At 39.9% G+C, this 15,999-nt stretch overlaps 3 protein-coding genes and 2 long non-coding RNA genes across 6 annotated transcripts in view; 3 read left to right on the top strand and 2 right to left on the bottom strand.

Moving 5' to 3' along the window:
* Window positions 1-1,028, top strand: part of LOC123879185 — a 33,767-nt gene extending 32,739 nt beyond the window's left edge. Inside the window, exon 13 of the mRNA XM_045926784.1 lies at window positions 40-1,028. Within this exon, the coding sequence (XP_045782740.1) occupies window positions 40-73 (34 nt within the window). The 3' untranslated portion in view covers window positions 74-1,028. The remainder of the gene's footprint in view (window positions 1-39) is intronic.
* A 1,409-nt stretch (window positions 1,029-2,437) lies between these two features.
* On the bottom strand, window positions 2,438-3,710 carry LOC123879187. The gene is made up of 2 exons (XR_006798959.1): window positions 2,637-3,710; window positions 2,438-2,605 (listed from the first exon to the last, which is right to left on the bottom strand). It is a non-coding gene; the product is annotated as an uncharacterized LOC123879187 (long non-coding RNA).
* Window positions 3,711-4,813: 1,103 nt separating this feature from the next.
* LOC123879183 (40S ribosomal protein S21) lies at window positions 4,814-6,424 on the top strand. Of its 2 annotated transcripts, none has more exons than XM_045926781.1 (4): window positions 4,814-4,867; window positions 4,953-5,011; window positions 5,507-5,698; window positions 6,386-6,424. In XM_045926781.1, exons 2-4 carry the CDS (start codon window positions 4,962-4,964, stop codon window positions 6,393-6,395), a joined length of 252 nt encoding a protein of 83 aa, XP_045782737.1. In that variant the 5' UTR covers window positions 4,814-4,867; window positions 4,953-4,961; the 3' UTR covers window positions 6,396-6,424. The 2 variants fall into 2 exon arrangements, with proteins under 2 accessions (XP_045782737.1, XP_045782738.1); XM_045926782.1 differs by having other exon boundaries at window positions 4,821-4,867; window positions 4,938-5,011.
* Window positions 6,425-6,547: 123 nt separating this feature from the next.
* On the bottom strand, window positions 6,548-8,982 carry LOC123879186. Its single transcript, XR_006798958.1, has 4 exons — window positions 8,782-8,982; window positions 7,864-8,084; window positions 7,433-7,599; window positions 6,548-6,577 (listed from the first exon to the last, which is right to left on the bottom strand). It is a non-coding gene; the product is annotated as an uncharacterized LOC123879186 (long non-coding RNA).
* A 653-nt stretch (window positions 8,983-9,635) lies between these two features.
* LOC123878926 lies at window positions 9,636-12,931 on the top strand. Its single transcript, XM_045926303.1, has 6 exons — window positions 9,636-9,748; window positions 10,130-10,277; window positions 10,948-11,142; window positions 11,503-11,872; window positions 12,404-12,556; window positions 12,803-12,931. The coding sequence occupies exons 2-6, from the start codon at window positions 10,168-10,170 to the stop codon at window positions 12,929-12,931; spliced, it is 957 nt and encodes a 318-aa protein (XP_045782259.1). The 5' UTR covers window positions 9,636-9,748; window positions 10,130-10,167.
* Window positions 12,932-15,999: the final 3,068 nt, after the last annotated feature.

Below are 15,999 nucleotides of genomic sequence, written 5' to 3'. Positions count from 1 at the left end.
TTGGTTTTTAAACTAAAATATATCTAAATTTATTTTCAGATGTCGAATGGACGAGTTGGCCAACACCCACTGACAGCAAGCCGACGCCGAGTAGACGGCACCCCTGTACATACCACCACACTACTTCAAACACTACAAACGAATATGTGACTTATGCAGGTTGACATACAGTACATTTTGCCACCCAAGGCTCGTCCTACCGAAGTATAACGTTGATAATTGAAATTAAAGGAAAATAATGACTTAACTATCTGAGTATAGAGTGCATTTTACCACACAAATTAACAGAATATGAAATAAATTTGCAATACGCTTGCTAACAAATAAAGGAATCGAAAAGAAACGGTGCTAATCATTTCGTCTCACTCACACACTATACACGGTATAGAGTTAAAGTGAGAGCGAATGACTAACGCCGCTCGCTTTTCGATTCGTTTGTTTATTAGCACGCGTTATAATAGTTTTATTTTTATTCCATTGTGCTAAAATCGTTTTTTTTTTCATCACTTGCAAAATTTTGCATTTAAAAGAAAATAAATTAAGTACCTTAGTGATTCTATTCCATAAAATGTTAGAACTAAACATTTATCACCTTAATTTGACAAGGTTGTAAAATTCCAGTGTTCAAAAAAGTTATAATCGAAATATGAGTGTTTAGAAATAAAGTGGTATTTCCTTTAACGTAAAAATGCCAGTGAAATTAAACGATATCAAATCTTAAGAGTGACAGAATAAAGACGTTCTTGCATTGATGGCGAGTTTTATGATATAAAGTGTTCGTGTATGAATGTGTCGTCGCGTCCTTGTCGCACAAAGCGTGGTAGAAACGTGTGCGAAAGGGACAACATTATGTGATTATTGAATTGACTGTTTAAGATTGATTTTTAACAAAAAGCATAGGTTTCAAATTGTTGTTTATAAAATGTTGGTGCTGAGTTTGAACAAATGTTTGGTGTTGGCGAATCGATGTGTGGAAAGTTAGACACTTAATACTGGCCCAATTTAATAAGTGCTTAAAGCAATTAAAACTCAATTTTTATTCATTTAAGAATAGTTTATTAGTTTATAAAAATTAAGTAGTTACCTACATGCTTGCAATATATTAAAAGTAGAGGCTATACGTTATTGGCTTGCATTATAATGCAGTTAAAAGCTTTAATAATAATACTTATACTTACTTATAAAAGTAGCTTTTAGCTCAAGTTATACAAGTACTAATAGTATGGTTATATTGGCAAATATTTGTTCAAATGTTCAGCCAGTACAATGTGATATGATATATTGTAATTCAGTTGAGCCTTTGTTGGAGTAACTCGAAAAAACAATCAAAGTTTAACCTATCACGTATTTGTAATCTGTCAATATGTTACTTGGCAACTTTGTTATTTTGTCAAAAAGGGCTTTACAATTTTTGACAAAGAATAATGCCAAGTAATTTATCGACTGTAAATGACTGTAAATGAACGCGTCTTACCCGGGTACCATAAAACGCTTATGATTTTCTTACCTTATTCGAAGCTTAACTAATCTATACTTAAATTATAAAGAGGGAAAGTTTTTAAGTTTGTTTGTAGGAGATGAACTCTGGATCTGCTGAACCGATTTTGAAAATTCTTTCACCAGTAGAAAACTACATTATTCATGAGTAACATAGGCTATATTTTATTTTCAAAAATTAGAGATCCCCAATGCGAAGCCAGGGCGAGTCGCTAGTATGAAATGTTATGAGTGGTGGGGTTAGAAAGAGACGGCAATATGATAAAGTAAGATAGATGTATAAAGACGGAAAACAGTGCATATTAATTAAGCTTCGAATAATGGTACTTACAGCTACGTTCAAACTGAAGTACAGTTGGCTTAGTATGAATTTGCCCATTTTGATAAACTTGATGGATTTCGAGTGTCGAACCTCTATGACTACCAAAGCAAAATGGACCTGAATTGACTTAATTTAAGGTTCAAGTTTGTCCACAGCCAGTTCTTTAAGCGAAAACTTTGACATAAAAATCGTTTCTGAATTTACGACTTTAAAACAAGAGGTTTAAGATTCATTATAATCTGACGTTATGTGTTTCGATATTCGAAATGTATCCGTGTGATACTTTTTACTTATTATTATAAATTGTTGATTTATGCAATTATTATTAATTTGATGTAATGAATTGATTTATTATTGTTTATATACATTAAGTATGATTAGGTATGTTTTACAACTTACAATACAATTATTGGTAATGTTATGGTTTTTATAAAACGTTTTTGCTGTACATAATGATGTATTTTCGATATTCTGATCTGTTGTGTTTGAAACTTGGTACGTAACTTTTTATTAAATTGTTTGGACATGGCTGGATATTATTTCAATTTGTTTGTAATGAATTATTATTGATAAAAAATAAATCTAATTCATATTTTAAAGGTAAAATATTGTTTTTACAAGTCCCGACTAAATAAATCTTTTATTTTACCCATAATCTCATCATTTATATTATTTTTTATACAATTTTTTTTTTGTTTTAATCATTTTTAGTGTTAACTAAATGGATAGCTGGCTCGATGTAACTGATTGTCTCGATGTTAGTGTAATGAGTTATTGCTTAACACTCTGTCTGAGTGTCACACACTTATGTACATACCATACAGACATACATGGAATATGTATGTCTGTATGGTATGTAGATAACAAATAATACTCCAATGTTATATAGTAACAGGAAATAAAAAAATCATAACCCTTCCTTTCGGCTTTGCCGTAGTCGGGTAAAAAAACGACTTTGAAGTAGGTATATCATATTTAATATAAAACATGTAAAATAATTAAAATATTAAAATTAAAATATTTAATATACTTAACATCAAATTACAAATGTAAAACACGTTTGTAAATCACAACTATTGCACCTAGATGGAAATAACATTACAATGTACAATACATAGGACAATGGTGTATAATGCTATGATATTAAAATTGGATATGTTATATGTTATATAACAAAACTTTGTTATGTAACATATGTTATAGTTTGATAACATCAAATTAAACATGAATAACGTGTCTATTAATCAGACAAAAACATACTAGATGGAATTCAAATAACATAGCAATGTATAGGTTAGGTTAGTGATATATTGTTATAAATTGGAATGTGCTATGTTATATTATAACAAAACTATTATATAATTTTAGATAGTTTGAACTCGCCTGTAGTCCTGTAATATTAAAAAAATATGCTTTAATAAAGAAATAGGAATATGTAGTAGTTAAAATATGTATTTTTGTGAATAATTTAATAATCATATCCAATAATACATATTCCTGCTAATAAAATATGCAACTTTAAGATCTGCCTACGTATTTATAGTTGTCACTAAATAAGTATATTTATTATGTACAATATTTTTGCACTTCCAATACGAAATTGTACGTAGAACCGCAGGCGCTAGCTTACAGCTCATGTATGATACTTGTATGTATGTAGCCCAAAATGTCCATTTAGTACATAAATATAATAAAATAGAACAAATCAATGACAAATTATATGTATTATATTTTATAAGGGTTTGCCTCACAGAGATATTGTTGTATAAGCGCTGGGAGTTGCAACTAGGCAACATTAAATTGTTAGTGTTAAAGATATAAATGAATTGTAACACATATTGTATGGATTAATGAATAATACAATTAACTTGCCCACACTACACCGCAGTTTCATTTCTAAATCATTATTATTTACATTCAAAAAACCCACACTTAGCTTTTCCTCTTGAACTTCTCTTGTTACTCATTAGAGAATAGTAAACTCCTTAGTCTTAGGAGTTATGAGATAGTTTTCAGGATTTTCAGCAAATCAATGGTTTTCAGAGGGTTTTCAGTGACAGTTACTGTAGTTTGAGGTACATGAGCTAGAATCCAGAGCTGTAGAGTCAGTTTAAACACTACACTTAATTTCAGAGACATGCTACCTAGGCCCAAAAAGGCTAGAATCCGAAGTCATAAAGCCAGTTGGGAAAAAAAATCATACATAAGGGTGACCAGATTCAGAATCCTGCGATTTTAGTAGGATACGGCCGCTAACTTAGAACTTAGCAGATTTTGTCAAAGTTTAATAAATAGCAGTTCCTAGCAATAAGATCTAAGAGTACAAATATAGCTTGATTGGTCATCTATTGAATTCAACAAAGGGACTTCCAGATAAACTTTATCTAATTAAAAAGACCCGAAAAGCGTGAGCGTTAAATATTAAATTTACATCATTCTACTTTATAATAATATCATGTCTCTACTAGAAGTCAGACCAAGACAAACAGTTTTGAATAATATTTTGGACAGCTGTTATGGCTAAGTGACGAAATCCTAATCCTATATCCTATCCTAACCCTAATAATATCATACGTGAAAGTTTGGATATTTGTTACTCCTTCACTCCACAATGCTAAAACGGATTTCACTGTTTGGAATGGAGATACTTATTAATTATCTACCTAACTTGATTATGACATAGTTACTGTCTTCTTTCCCAGAAAAAAGTTGCTGCGGGATTTTTGAAAACCTAAAGCAACCACGTGGATGAAGGAGCGGCCATCATCAAGTTATCTAAAAATAAATTTCGATTTATAGATTTATAAATAAAAACAATAAGTTGAGAGTTTTTATTTCATATCTCTATACAGAATAGAGGTAATTAATGACAGCATAAAATATTTAGCATTTTTCAAAACAGTTGAGTAGGAAGCAGGAACTTTAATCTGGTCACCCTAATTTTCCCAGACTAGTTATCTGTGGTCTACTCTAATTTCCTTTAGACTGTATATAGTGATCTGTGTTCCTTTCGCTTCTGACATTTGCCGTATTCGCGTGTTATTTTAGGTTAGTTTTTACTTCTTTAAGTTTTCCGAGTCGTATTTTATGTTAATAAACTGTGAATGTTTCTTAAAAGATTATCTAATTCCAGATAAACAAAATGCAAAACGACGCTGGTGAATTCGTTGACCTGTACTGCCCGAGGAAATGGTTAGTGTTTGTGCCACTACTAAACGATGGATTTTATTTGTTGTTTATTACTAGTCAATTTAGCGTAATTTTAGTGTTCCGATTGCTTTTAAGTTACGGTTAACGTAAAAGCTTATCTAAAAACCGGGTAACTTAATGATATTACTTAAGTTTGATGACTTTTTGTTTTTACTCTTATAGGTTATTTCACGTTTTGGCTAAGGCCTTTGAATTGTGAAAAAACAATGTAAAATCATTGCTTTTACTACAGATAAGTCTTTTATTGATAAAGTTACAGTTAAGAACAGATAATAATAGCACTCAGTTGTTCCTGTACAAACATAATATTCTTACAGGATAATAAGTTTTTATTTCTGTGATCATAGTATGTGGCACGTTGACACTGTCCTCTGTCTGTCCACGTATCCTTTCTGAAACTTCTGGCTTCACAGGTCTTCTGTGTCTGTTTCTCTGCCATGTGAGGTTGTATCTGATTAGTCCGATGTGTGGTCACAGCTCGGCCAGCAACCGCCTGATCCACGCCAAGGACCACGCGTCGGTGCAGCTGGTGATCGCGGACGTGGACCCCGCCACCGGGCGCGCGTCCGACGCCAGCAAGATGTACGTGGTGTGCGGCGCCATCCGCCGCATGGGCGAGTCCGACGACTGCATCGTGCGCCTCACCAAGAAGGACGGCATTCTGGCCAAGTGAGTACACCGTCTCATGTTACTGATGTCAGTTAACGGGCTGAGCATACAGTCATCTGAAGCTGCCACTTAGACCGGTAGGATTGCAAACCAGCTAACTTTGTAGAGATGGTCATCTGAATCTGATGCTAGCAACATGTATGTGGAGCTCTCCAAGGCGCAGGTGACTCAGACTCAGGAATCGCAAGTCCTATCCCCAGCTTGTACTAAAGGTAGGCAGGTTTATTGCCAACCCAAGGACCAACACAGCACACAACAACATCAAACCATTGTAATTAATACACTATCCCTCCAATAGCCGTACAACATTGCAAGCTAATGAGAGACAATGCAGTTGTGATTTAATAAACATTATTTCAATGAACACTTAATTTTTATTACAAGACAGACTATGAAATGATCCTGTAAGGATATTTTTTCCTTTTGAAATACAGAACCCTAAAAGTGACAGATTTTTATATAAACTTTAATCCTCTATTCAATCCCCTTAGGGGTGAAATATTCAAAAATCCTACATTAGCAATGGAACCTACTGTCAAAACTATGTTTCCCATCTCACAACTTGGCTGGGCATTGATACATCAGTCAGATAATCAGGACAAGATATTATATTGTTGTAGGACATTTATTTAGATTGATATTATGTACTATTATAGGTACTGATAAGCAATATTCTGTTTGTTTCAGGAACTACTGATGCAGTTTTAACAAGCTTTACATTATAAGGAAAAAAATAAAAAAATCATAAAAGTTACAATTTATTTTATTTAATTACATTTCAAAGTAGTATAACACTAAAAAGTTAAAAACAAATATATTTTCAAAAGTACATAATATTTGATGAGGAGGGTCCAGGTTTCTTTTAGAAGTTGTGGTAATCTGAAAAAGAAAGGCTTTATTTTTACTTTTCAAAGGCATCAAAAGGAAGGTTACCTCATGGACATGGTTGCCACATCTATTGAGCGCACTTTGTCTTTGCCGAGACAGATTTGTCGGCGATATAACTTATTGTCTCGGTTTACCAGTCTCAAGTCTGAGCAAACAAGTGCGCTCTGTAACTCTGCGTCAGCCTTAGAGCGTTCTATAGTAGAGCATACTTTGACTTTACTCAAACTTAGTTAAAACAAGACTGATTTATGTCTTTCACATAAATCTGTTTTAACTCAAAGCCTGAGTCTGAAATCTACAGAGCGAACTTTGACTTTGTTAAGAGACATTTAAAATGAGATAACGTTACATCGCAGACATAAATCTGCCTCGGTTTACGTGAACCTTAAGTCTGAGCAAAGTCAAATTCCACTCTATAGACCTCAGCCTTAGTTCGGGGTTTTATTACTTGGCTACGTATCATCATCATCAGACTGTTGGACATAGGCCTTCCCTGAAGAGCGCCCTCACGCCCGGTCCTCAGCCTTCCTCATCCAGTCACTTCCCGCCAGCCGCTTTATATCGTCGGTCCATCGTGGCTACGTAATGTTTGAACCTTATGTGGTGTCCACACACTGCTCTACTCGCGCAATTAATCGCGACGCCTCCGCGCTCAGTGGCTTGCCTTTGCAACGTGATGGGATGTCGAAACTGGCAGCGTGCGCGCTTTTGCATACTCACCGACAAAATATGGAGCGATGGGCGTGAACGAGGAACACGAGTAACGCGCCACACCACGTCTCTGCCTCCGTTCCTCGCTCCTTCCCATGACGCACGGGCAGTGTGTGGACGGGGCGTTAAGTGTACCTTGAAGTTGGTACCACTGCATCGTAGTGGCGTGGTCACCGTCCGCCGCCGCAGCCGGGCCGGCCGCCGGGCGGGGGGCGGCAGATGACGCGCCGCTTGCACGCGCGCGCCGCCGCCGCCAGCCACGCCGCCGCCCACCACAGGCGCGCCAGCACCACGAACAGCCCCTGCGAACCATCATAGCCACAGGTGTCTACAGTGCATTGTTGCAACAAGAATACACTATAAGCCCTATTTACCTGCCGAATTTCATGATTCTAGGTCAACGGGAAGTACCGAGTACGAGTATAGGTACGTTTTTTGACAGGCAGACAGTAAAATAAGGGTTCATTTTTTCCTTTTGAGATTCGGAGCCCTAAAGATACGATAAAATTTTGGATAAATAAATACGCTGCCGTAGGATCGATTGGTTTACAAAACGTGTTAGTCACCATCGCCATCAGTTCCCACTCGCGGGCGGCGGGTAGTGCAGCAGGAGCAGCGTGCAGTGCAGCAGGAGCAGCGTGCAGTGCGGCAGGAGCAGCGTGCAGTGCGGCAGGAGCAGCGTGCAGTGCGGCAGGAACAGAGGTCACCAGTACTTAGGCTTGCAGCCGCCCGGGCAGCGCGGCGGTCGGCAAGACGCCTTGCGCTTGCAGGCCAGCGCGCTCAGCACCTGCGGGGGACGCATACTTCATTCCTAACATGGGGTTATTCAAGGGACGAGCCAACTAATTCCTGAAAGGCCGGCAACGCATCGGCGGTTCCTCTCGTGCTGCAAGTGTTCATGGGCGGCGGTAATCACTTAACATCAGGTGACCCGCCTGCTCGTTCACTCGCTATTTTTATAAAAAAAGAAAAGAAAAGGTATCTAGATGTAGGTAGAGGACATGATCGCTAACTACGGTTAAAAGCTGTTTCTAATAAATGTTGATTTCATAATGATAGTTTCATAGTGATAAAAAAAGAATACCCGGCTGAGTTTTTTGTGGGCTCTTCACAAACTTGGGCGCGTTTGGAACCTTCGTAGCTTTAGTTTTAAGTTAACTACATAATTGTTTGACAATCAGAAAGTGTACAATAGCACCCCATTTGAATGAATGATTTTGACCCGAACGACCTCTAACTTTTCGAAGTTATTGTATTTCAAGCAATTAAATATCACTTGCTTTAACATTGAAAGAAAACATCGTGAGGAAACCTGCACGCTTGAGCGTTCTCCATAATGTTCTCAAAAGTGTGTGAAGTTTGCCAATCCGCGCTTGGCCAGTGCAGTGTGGTAAATTTTTTTATTGTGAGAGGAGAGCCGTGCTCAGTAGTGCGCCGGCGATGCGTAGATCATGATGATGCTGCGTGATGTGTGAAGGAGGCACCTGTATTAGCAGACCCAGCAGCCACCACAGCGCCAGCTCACTTCTCTTCATATTTGTGCTGAGCGGGAGTATCTGTTGCTATTCCTCTGATGTTGCAACTCAACTACATTGTGCTTTTGTGCATATTTTCAATATTTACGCAAGATTTGGTTAGTGGTTGTGACGTGACGGAAAATTTCTTTTGTTCTTCTGTCACGTCCGCTTTTCGGGTGGACACTTTCCTGCCGGCCAGTAGACATAGCGTGGTCATAAAACCTGTGTATACATCAAGGCATATGAAAGAATTCTGGCCGCTGACCTAGACTAATACAAATACACTAGACTTACGAATGCCGATCTGTTTTAGATGCAACTTTATTGTCGCTAATTTGACGCTGATAGCAGCAGTGAGCGTTATGTCACAGTTTCAAAACACTTGATGACGGATCCATGTGGACTCGTCATTCACATTAAGTTTCGCAGTCAATTCCAGAAGAGCTTATCAATTATTATTAGTTACAATCTCAATTGTTGTGATTGGCTGAGTTGATGGTATTCTTGTAGGCGAGAGAGAGAATCTTAAAATCAGACGTAATTGCAACAGCTATACAGCTGCTGTCGAACTACCGCGGTAGACACTTCGAATCGGTATCAAAAAACTGTCATGTTATTATGGCACCTTTACCTTTTTCCTCCACTAGCGTAGTTGTTGTGTACTACCTATGGGCTATGTCTGTTTCTGATGATAAGGAGATCAAATGCCAGAAGAATGACAGTACATTGAGTTACATACTTAAGACTTTCTGAACGACTTGTTGTAAAGTAATGACGTCGTCATTTAGACAAAGTCAGAATGTTTAGGTGCTGTTCGCCGATATAACTTCAGCTGGCGCCGGCATGCAGCAGTTCCACGAGCAGAACAAGTGTACCGCCTCCAGTCCATCATCACGTCGCCCGTGGGGGTGCAGCGTGTACTAACAACATATAGGTGAATGCTCATCATCGTCATCAACCCATCGGCGCGCCGGCTCACTACGGAGCACGGGTGTCCTCTTAGAATGTGGCTTGGGCCACGTAGCCTACTGCGCCGGTCGAGTGAGGATTTACACGGAGATATACACCTTTGAGAACGTTATAGGGAACTCTCAGGCATGCAGGTTTTCTCACGATGTTTTCCTTCACCGAAACCAAGTAATATTGCTTAAAACGCACTAACTATGAAAAGTTAGAGGTGCGTGCGCGGGATCGAACCCGCACAAGACTACGGCCTGCAAACCCTTCACGTTACGACAGCTAGCTCCTCTCCTCCTATGCCATAAATCTCTGGGTTTAGACTATAATGCTCAGGTTTAGATGATATTAATTGTAGGTTCCGTGCTAAGGGGCAGAGCGTGTGTCGCGACGCACATGTCCGCCACGTCGGCGTCGTCCGTGGCGCGCGCCGACATCATCGACCTGGACCGCTACATGCGCCACAGCGTGCGTCCGTCCAGCCCACGCCACGCACGCCGCGCACGGTGAGCACGCTCCGCCCCACTGCGAGTAATCGATTAAGTAGGTAAAGTTTCGACACTGGGCAGTAAATTCACCGTGGCCTGGTAAATATCATAAATTATTTAGAAATCTTGAAATGCATAATATAGGTAATACAGTATCATAAACATTAATAAACAGCGAGTAAACTTAGCTCAGCTGCTTCCGCTGCCACTATACACAACAACACACCGATGTTGTAGATTTGTCTACTTCGCATGCTTAATCTCGCTGCGCGGCGCAGCGTCTGATATCCAAACTATTTCTATATTGCAGAAAAGAGCCATTCAATAGATTTACAGATGACGATCTCTGAATTCCTCCGTGAAAAGTTTTGAAAGATTAGTATACTCGCAGTGCCTTCTTAATTTACTTAACATTTATTAAAATACATAACATAATCTTTGTTGCAGAGAACATTAATTTCTACAAGCAATAATTACATACAATCGTCACACCAGAGATCGTCACACGCTAGCATCGAGATTACGCTAGTTACAGCATCATAATTATTATCGTCTTTGCAAAGTGCACTTAAATCCAAAGGATTAGTATACGCTTATATAACATGACTCCGAAACAGTTCTTAGATTTGCCTTAGCACTGTGTTAACCGACCACTCGCAACAGGCATTATGTTAATGTTTATGTAAAGGGAGCGGTTGGTGGTGGACGCGGGTGGAGCGGAGTACGTGCCGGTGGGCGGCGTGGACATCGTGGGCGGCGTGGGCGGCGTGGGTGACGTGGGCGACGGCGCGGACGGCTCGCGGCGTGCGGGCGGAAAGTGCTACTGGCACGACTCCGGCCTCTCCGACACCAGCTATGTGAAGAGGAGGCGCCCGCCGCACACGTGGGTACACTCTGTCTACAAACTAGCTACATCACAGCTGTGCATACTGTATCCGCGGAAAGAAGCAAGTATAGCTCTTTCTCTGTTATGCAATCGATAGAGATAAAAATCTCAGTAGCCTGCATTTTGCTCTAAGACTCTGGTCCGTGTGCGCTGTACAGTGTACACTTTGCATTATAAATAGTAGTACATTTAGTCAGCACTGAACTCGACTGGAGAACGAGAATTCCACTCAAATGTTTACGATTATTTTAAGATCAGCTCACCGCGAGCTCCGAGGTACGAAATGTGTCTTTTCCTTCATTCTTTATGATTAATAGTACTCTTGGAAATGACATTTACGGGATATTTTGCGTGCAGGCGGCTGGGGACAGGCCACAGACGCGCGCGGCGCTCCGTGCTGCAGCTCCGCGCCGCGTGCGAGCGCGCGCTGCGCGACCAGCAGCTGCGGATCCGCCGCCTCGCGCGGCTGTGCCACCGGCTCCTGCAGCCCGTCGCCGCCGACCCCGCACCGCCACCAAGCCACAACACCTTCCGCGTCCAGAACATGTATGACGTCGTCAACGATATCACGTCGCCCTCCGACACCAGTAGCACCCAGAAGCTACACACGAAGAGGAACTTCGGGCAGAACGTGTCCCCCCGCGCCCCCCGCCGCCCCCCGCCTGCCTCGGACACCGGCGGCCACTCCAGCAGCTCCGGAGATGAGAGGAGGGAAGATAAACATCGTGTGAGAATCGTTACCGGTTTTCTCTGCTATGTTTTTAATTACAAGACTAACTTTGTGCCTCGTTTTTGTTCGCGTGAACTACGCTAAGCCCCTATTTTACTCCCTTAGAGGTTGAATTGGCAAAAATCCTATAACTCGACTCCCACGTCATAATAGGTATCTAATTATCTATATGTTTTTTTTGATTGATTGATTTTTTTGTGCGTTGAGACCAGTCAGTCAATAAGTTACTTTTTCCATTTGTATATATTAATTTAGATACATGACACAGGCCGGTACACGTGGCCAGTCTGGCGGACACGTCACGTCGCGTCACTGGTGTCGTCACCAAAAACCGCTCAACGTAACTTAAGACGTTTTCACTTCAAACCGTGCGGTGTCAATTCAAAAATTCAAAATTCAAAATATTTTATTCAATTAGAGTTTTACAAGTTCTTTTGAATCGTCAAGAGCATCTGCCTCTGGTTCGGAATGGCTGTGACGCGGCCTGCGCAAGTAGGACGGGCTGGATGAGTGTGAGGCGGTGTGCAGGCGGAGTCGGGCAGGACCTACGATATCATCATCAGCAAGCTGGACGAGCTGGAGCGCCTGATCGCCGCGCGTCGCGCCCCCGCACCCGCCGCGCCCCCCGCGCCCGCCGCGCCCACGCGCGACCAGCTCGTCGCCACGGACAATACTGTACAGGTGTGCTTCTTCTTCTAGTAGCATCTCCTATCGGAGGTTGGCAAACACCATGCTACCCACTACAGTTAGTAATCAGACTAGACTCCCCGGCAGCGTGTCAACCGCGGTGGCGCCATCATGGTGGCCTAGGCAGAGATATAGCTTTGTATTAAAATTTATTTATTTACTATACTTACTTGAACTTATAATTTAAATCTCGACAAACAGCAAGCAGTTTGTCGGCGAGTAAGCGAGTATATTGTGCAGGTGGTGTTCGCGCGAGGCGGCGCGCGCTGCGCGGTCACGCGCGTCCACGAGCTGGACATCGCGCCGCGCGACGCGCCGGCCCCGGGCGACGCGCCGGCCCCGGGCGACGCGGGCAGGTGCGGACACTAACACTACTTGTACCTGCTATCCTTAATATTACACCTACACCAAAGGTGTGTAGCTGTCTATTGTTATCTTTTCACATTTTATCCGCTTCACTGATGTTGACGAAAGGTACAGACATCGCTCCCGGTGAGGGTTAACTACGATGTACGGTCGGTCTCAGAATTCGAGCAGCGATTCCGCGAAACTATTGCATCAAAAATCTGTCGCACTTATGACCTTTTTCTATAAACGCGCCACACGCGTCTAACGCATGTGCATAACCGTGCCACGCGATTATGATCATTGAGGTGCTAAACGACTTACGACATTTGACTGTATATCAATCCTGCAGTTACAGTTTTATTATAAGTATACTAGGGACGTCTAGATAATGAGTAGTATTTAAACAAAAACAAGCAGCGGAAGTAGACAGCAGAAAATTGTCGATTTGACTAAAGTTGGTTGGTAAAGTTGGTATTGGGATTTGACTAATGTACCTACTGACGACATGGTGGCTCATAGCCCCACAAGCCCTTTACATTCTGAGAGGAGATCCGCATCAGCTGCAGTGGACTGACGAGTGACGATGAGTTGAGATGATAATGCTGAGGAGGATGATGCTCAGTGTCATGCGATTCGGCAGCATCGGCCGCCGGAGTGACAGCGGGTCGTCGGAGCTGGACGAGCCGCATCGCTATGACCTCGACAATCCTTTGCATGTAAGTAGCTCCGTCTCTGTCCAATTCAGTGTCTTATTTTTGAGGCACCGTGGTCAACTGAGAAAAGGCATCACAAATAAGGGCAAAAATCTTTGTTAAAATTGCAATTTAATTTTTTCAAAATTTAATAAATAACGTGAATTCAATGTATTTTGTATTTGATCATCCCAATAAACCCAACCTGTTAGTCAGGGTTAAAATAAAATTTTGTCCCGCTAAATTGGCCAAGCTGTAATAAAAGATCTAGAATCTAGTCTTGTTACAGTTCTACACACAAGCCAAACGCCTGCAAGCTCTGCACGCCAGCACGCGGAGTCGGGCCCCTTCCAGCGCGTCACCCAACAAGCTCGGCGACATATCAGCGGACAAGTTGGATGACAGGCTCAGCCGGCCCATGTGTGCTCTGTGTCGGGGCTGCTGGCGCGCGCTGCGCCGCGCCATCACGCAGCTTTTCGGAGGTTGCTCCTGATACGCGTGTATTGACGAATAAATAGGTATTCTAATAGGATCCGATGTATTATTTGCAACAAGTAAAAGTCCAATTATCTCCTGAAACCCTGAATAAAAAAATTATAAAAAAATATAGCAATATGGCCAAGAATACACCAAAGCTTCTAGAATAAAAAAGTTTGTAAGAAAAATAATATATGACGAGATATAAGCGACCAAGATAAGGTGTAGTCAGCAAGGCTGTTAATGCGACCAAAAGTATGGACAAAAAGGAGCATTTATAACTTTGTAAACTTAAGGACTGAATGCTAACCGTTAGGTTATGTTAGGTTATGTTAGGTTATGTTAGGTTATGTTAGGTTATGTTAGGTTATGTTAGGTTATGTTAGGTTATGTTAGGTTATGTTAGGTTATGTTAGGTTATGTTAGGTTATGTTAGGTTATGTTAGGTTATGTTAGGTTATGTTAGGTTATGTTAGGTTATGTTAGGTTATGTTAGGTTATGTTAGGTTATGTTAGGTTATGTTAGGTTATGTTAGGTTATGTTAGGTTATGTTAGGTTATGTTAGGTTATGTTAGGTTATGTTAGGTTATGTTAGGTTATGTTAGGTTATGTTAGGTTATGTTAGGTTATGTTAGGTTATGTTAGGTTATGTTAGGTTATGTTAGGTTATGTTAGGTTATGTTAGGTTATGTTAGGTTATGTTAGGTTATGTTAGGTTATGTTAGGTTATGTTAGGTTATGTTAGGTTATGTTAGGTTATGTTAGGTTATGTTAGGTTATGTTAGGTTATGTTAGGTTATGTTAGGTTATGTTAGGTTATGTTAGGTTATGTTAGGTTATGTTAGGTTATGTTAGGTTATGTTAGGTTATGTTAGGTTATGTTAGGTTATGTTAGGTTATGTTAGGTTATGTTAGGTTATGTTAGGTTATGTTAGGTTATGTTAGGTTATGTTAGGTTATGTTAGGTTATGTTAGGTTATGTTAGGTTATGTTAGGTTATGTTAGGTTATGTTAGGTTATGTTAGGTTATGTTAGGTTATGTTAGGTTATGTTAGGTTATGTTAGGTTATGTTAGGTTATGTTAGGTTATGTTAGGTTATGTTAGGTTATGTTAGGTTATGTTAGGTTATGTTAGGTTATGTTAGGTTATGTTAGGTTATGTTAGGTTATGTTAGGTTATGTTAGGTTATGTTAGGTTATGTTAGGTTATGTTAGGTTATGTTAGGTTATGTTAGGTTATGTTAGGTTATGTTAGGTTATGTTAGGTTATGTTAGGTTATGTTAGGTTATGTTAGGTTATGTTAGGTTATGTTAGGTTATGTTAGGTTATGTTAGGTTATGTTAGGTTATGTTAGGTTATGTTAGGTTATGTTAGGTTATGTTAGGTTATGTTAGGTTATGTTAGGTTATGTTAGGTTATGTTAGGTTATGTTAGGTTATGTTAGGTTATGTTAGGTTATGTTAGGTTATGTTAGGTTATGTTAGGTTATGTTAGGTTATGTTAGGTTATGTTAGGTTATGTTAGGTTATGTTAGGTTATGTTAGGTTATGTTAGGTTATGTTAGGTTATGTTAGGTTATGTTAGGTTATGTTAGGTTATGTTAGGTTATGTTAGGTTATGTTAGGTTATGTTAGGTTATGTTAGGTTATGTTAGGTTATGTTAGGTTATGTTAGGTTATGTTAGGTTATGTTAGGTTATGTTAGGTTATGTTAGGTTATGTTAGGTTATGTTAGGTTATGTTAGGTTATGTTAGGTTATGTTAGGTTATGTTAGGTTATGTTAGGTTATGTTAGGTTATGTTAGGTTATGTTAGGTTATGTTAGGTTATGTTAGGTTATGTTAGGTTATGTTAGGTTATGTTAGGTTATGTTAGGTTATGTTAGGTTATGTTAGGTTATGTTAGGTTATGTTAGGTTA

Source organism: Maniola jurtina, chromosome 27, assembly GCF_905333055.1.
Source record: "Maniola jurtina chromosome 27, ilManJurt1.1, whole genome shotgun sequence".
Classification (NCBI taxonomy): Eukaryota; Metazoa; Arthropoda; class Insecta; order Lepidoptera; family Nymphalidae; genus Maniola; species Maniola jurtina.
The sequence above is the reverse complement of the archived record's forward strand: the minus strand, read 5'-3'. Positions and strand labels throughout refer to the sequence as shown.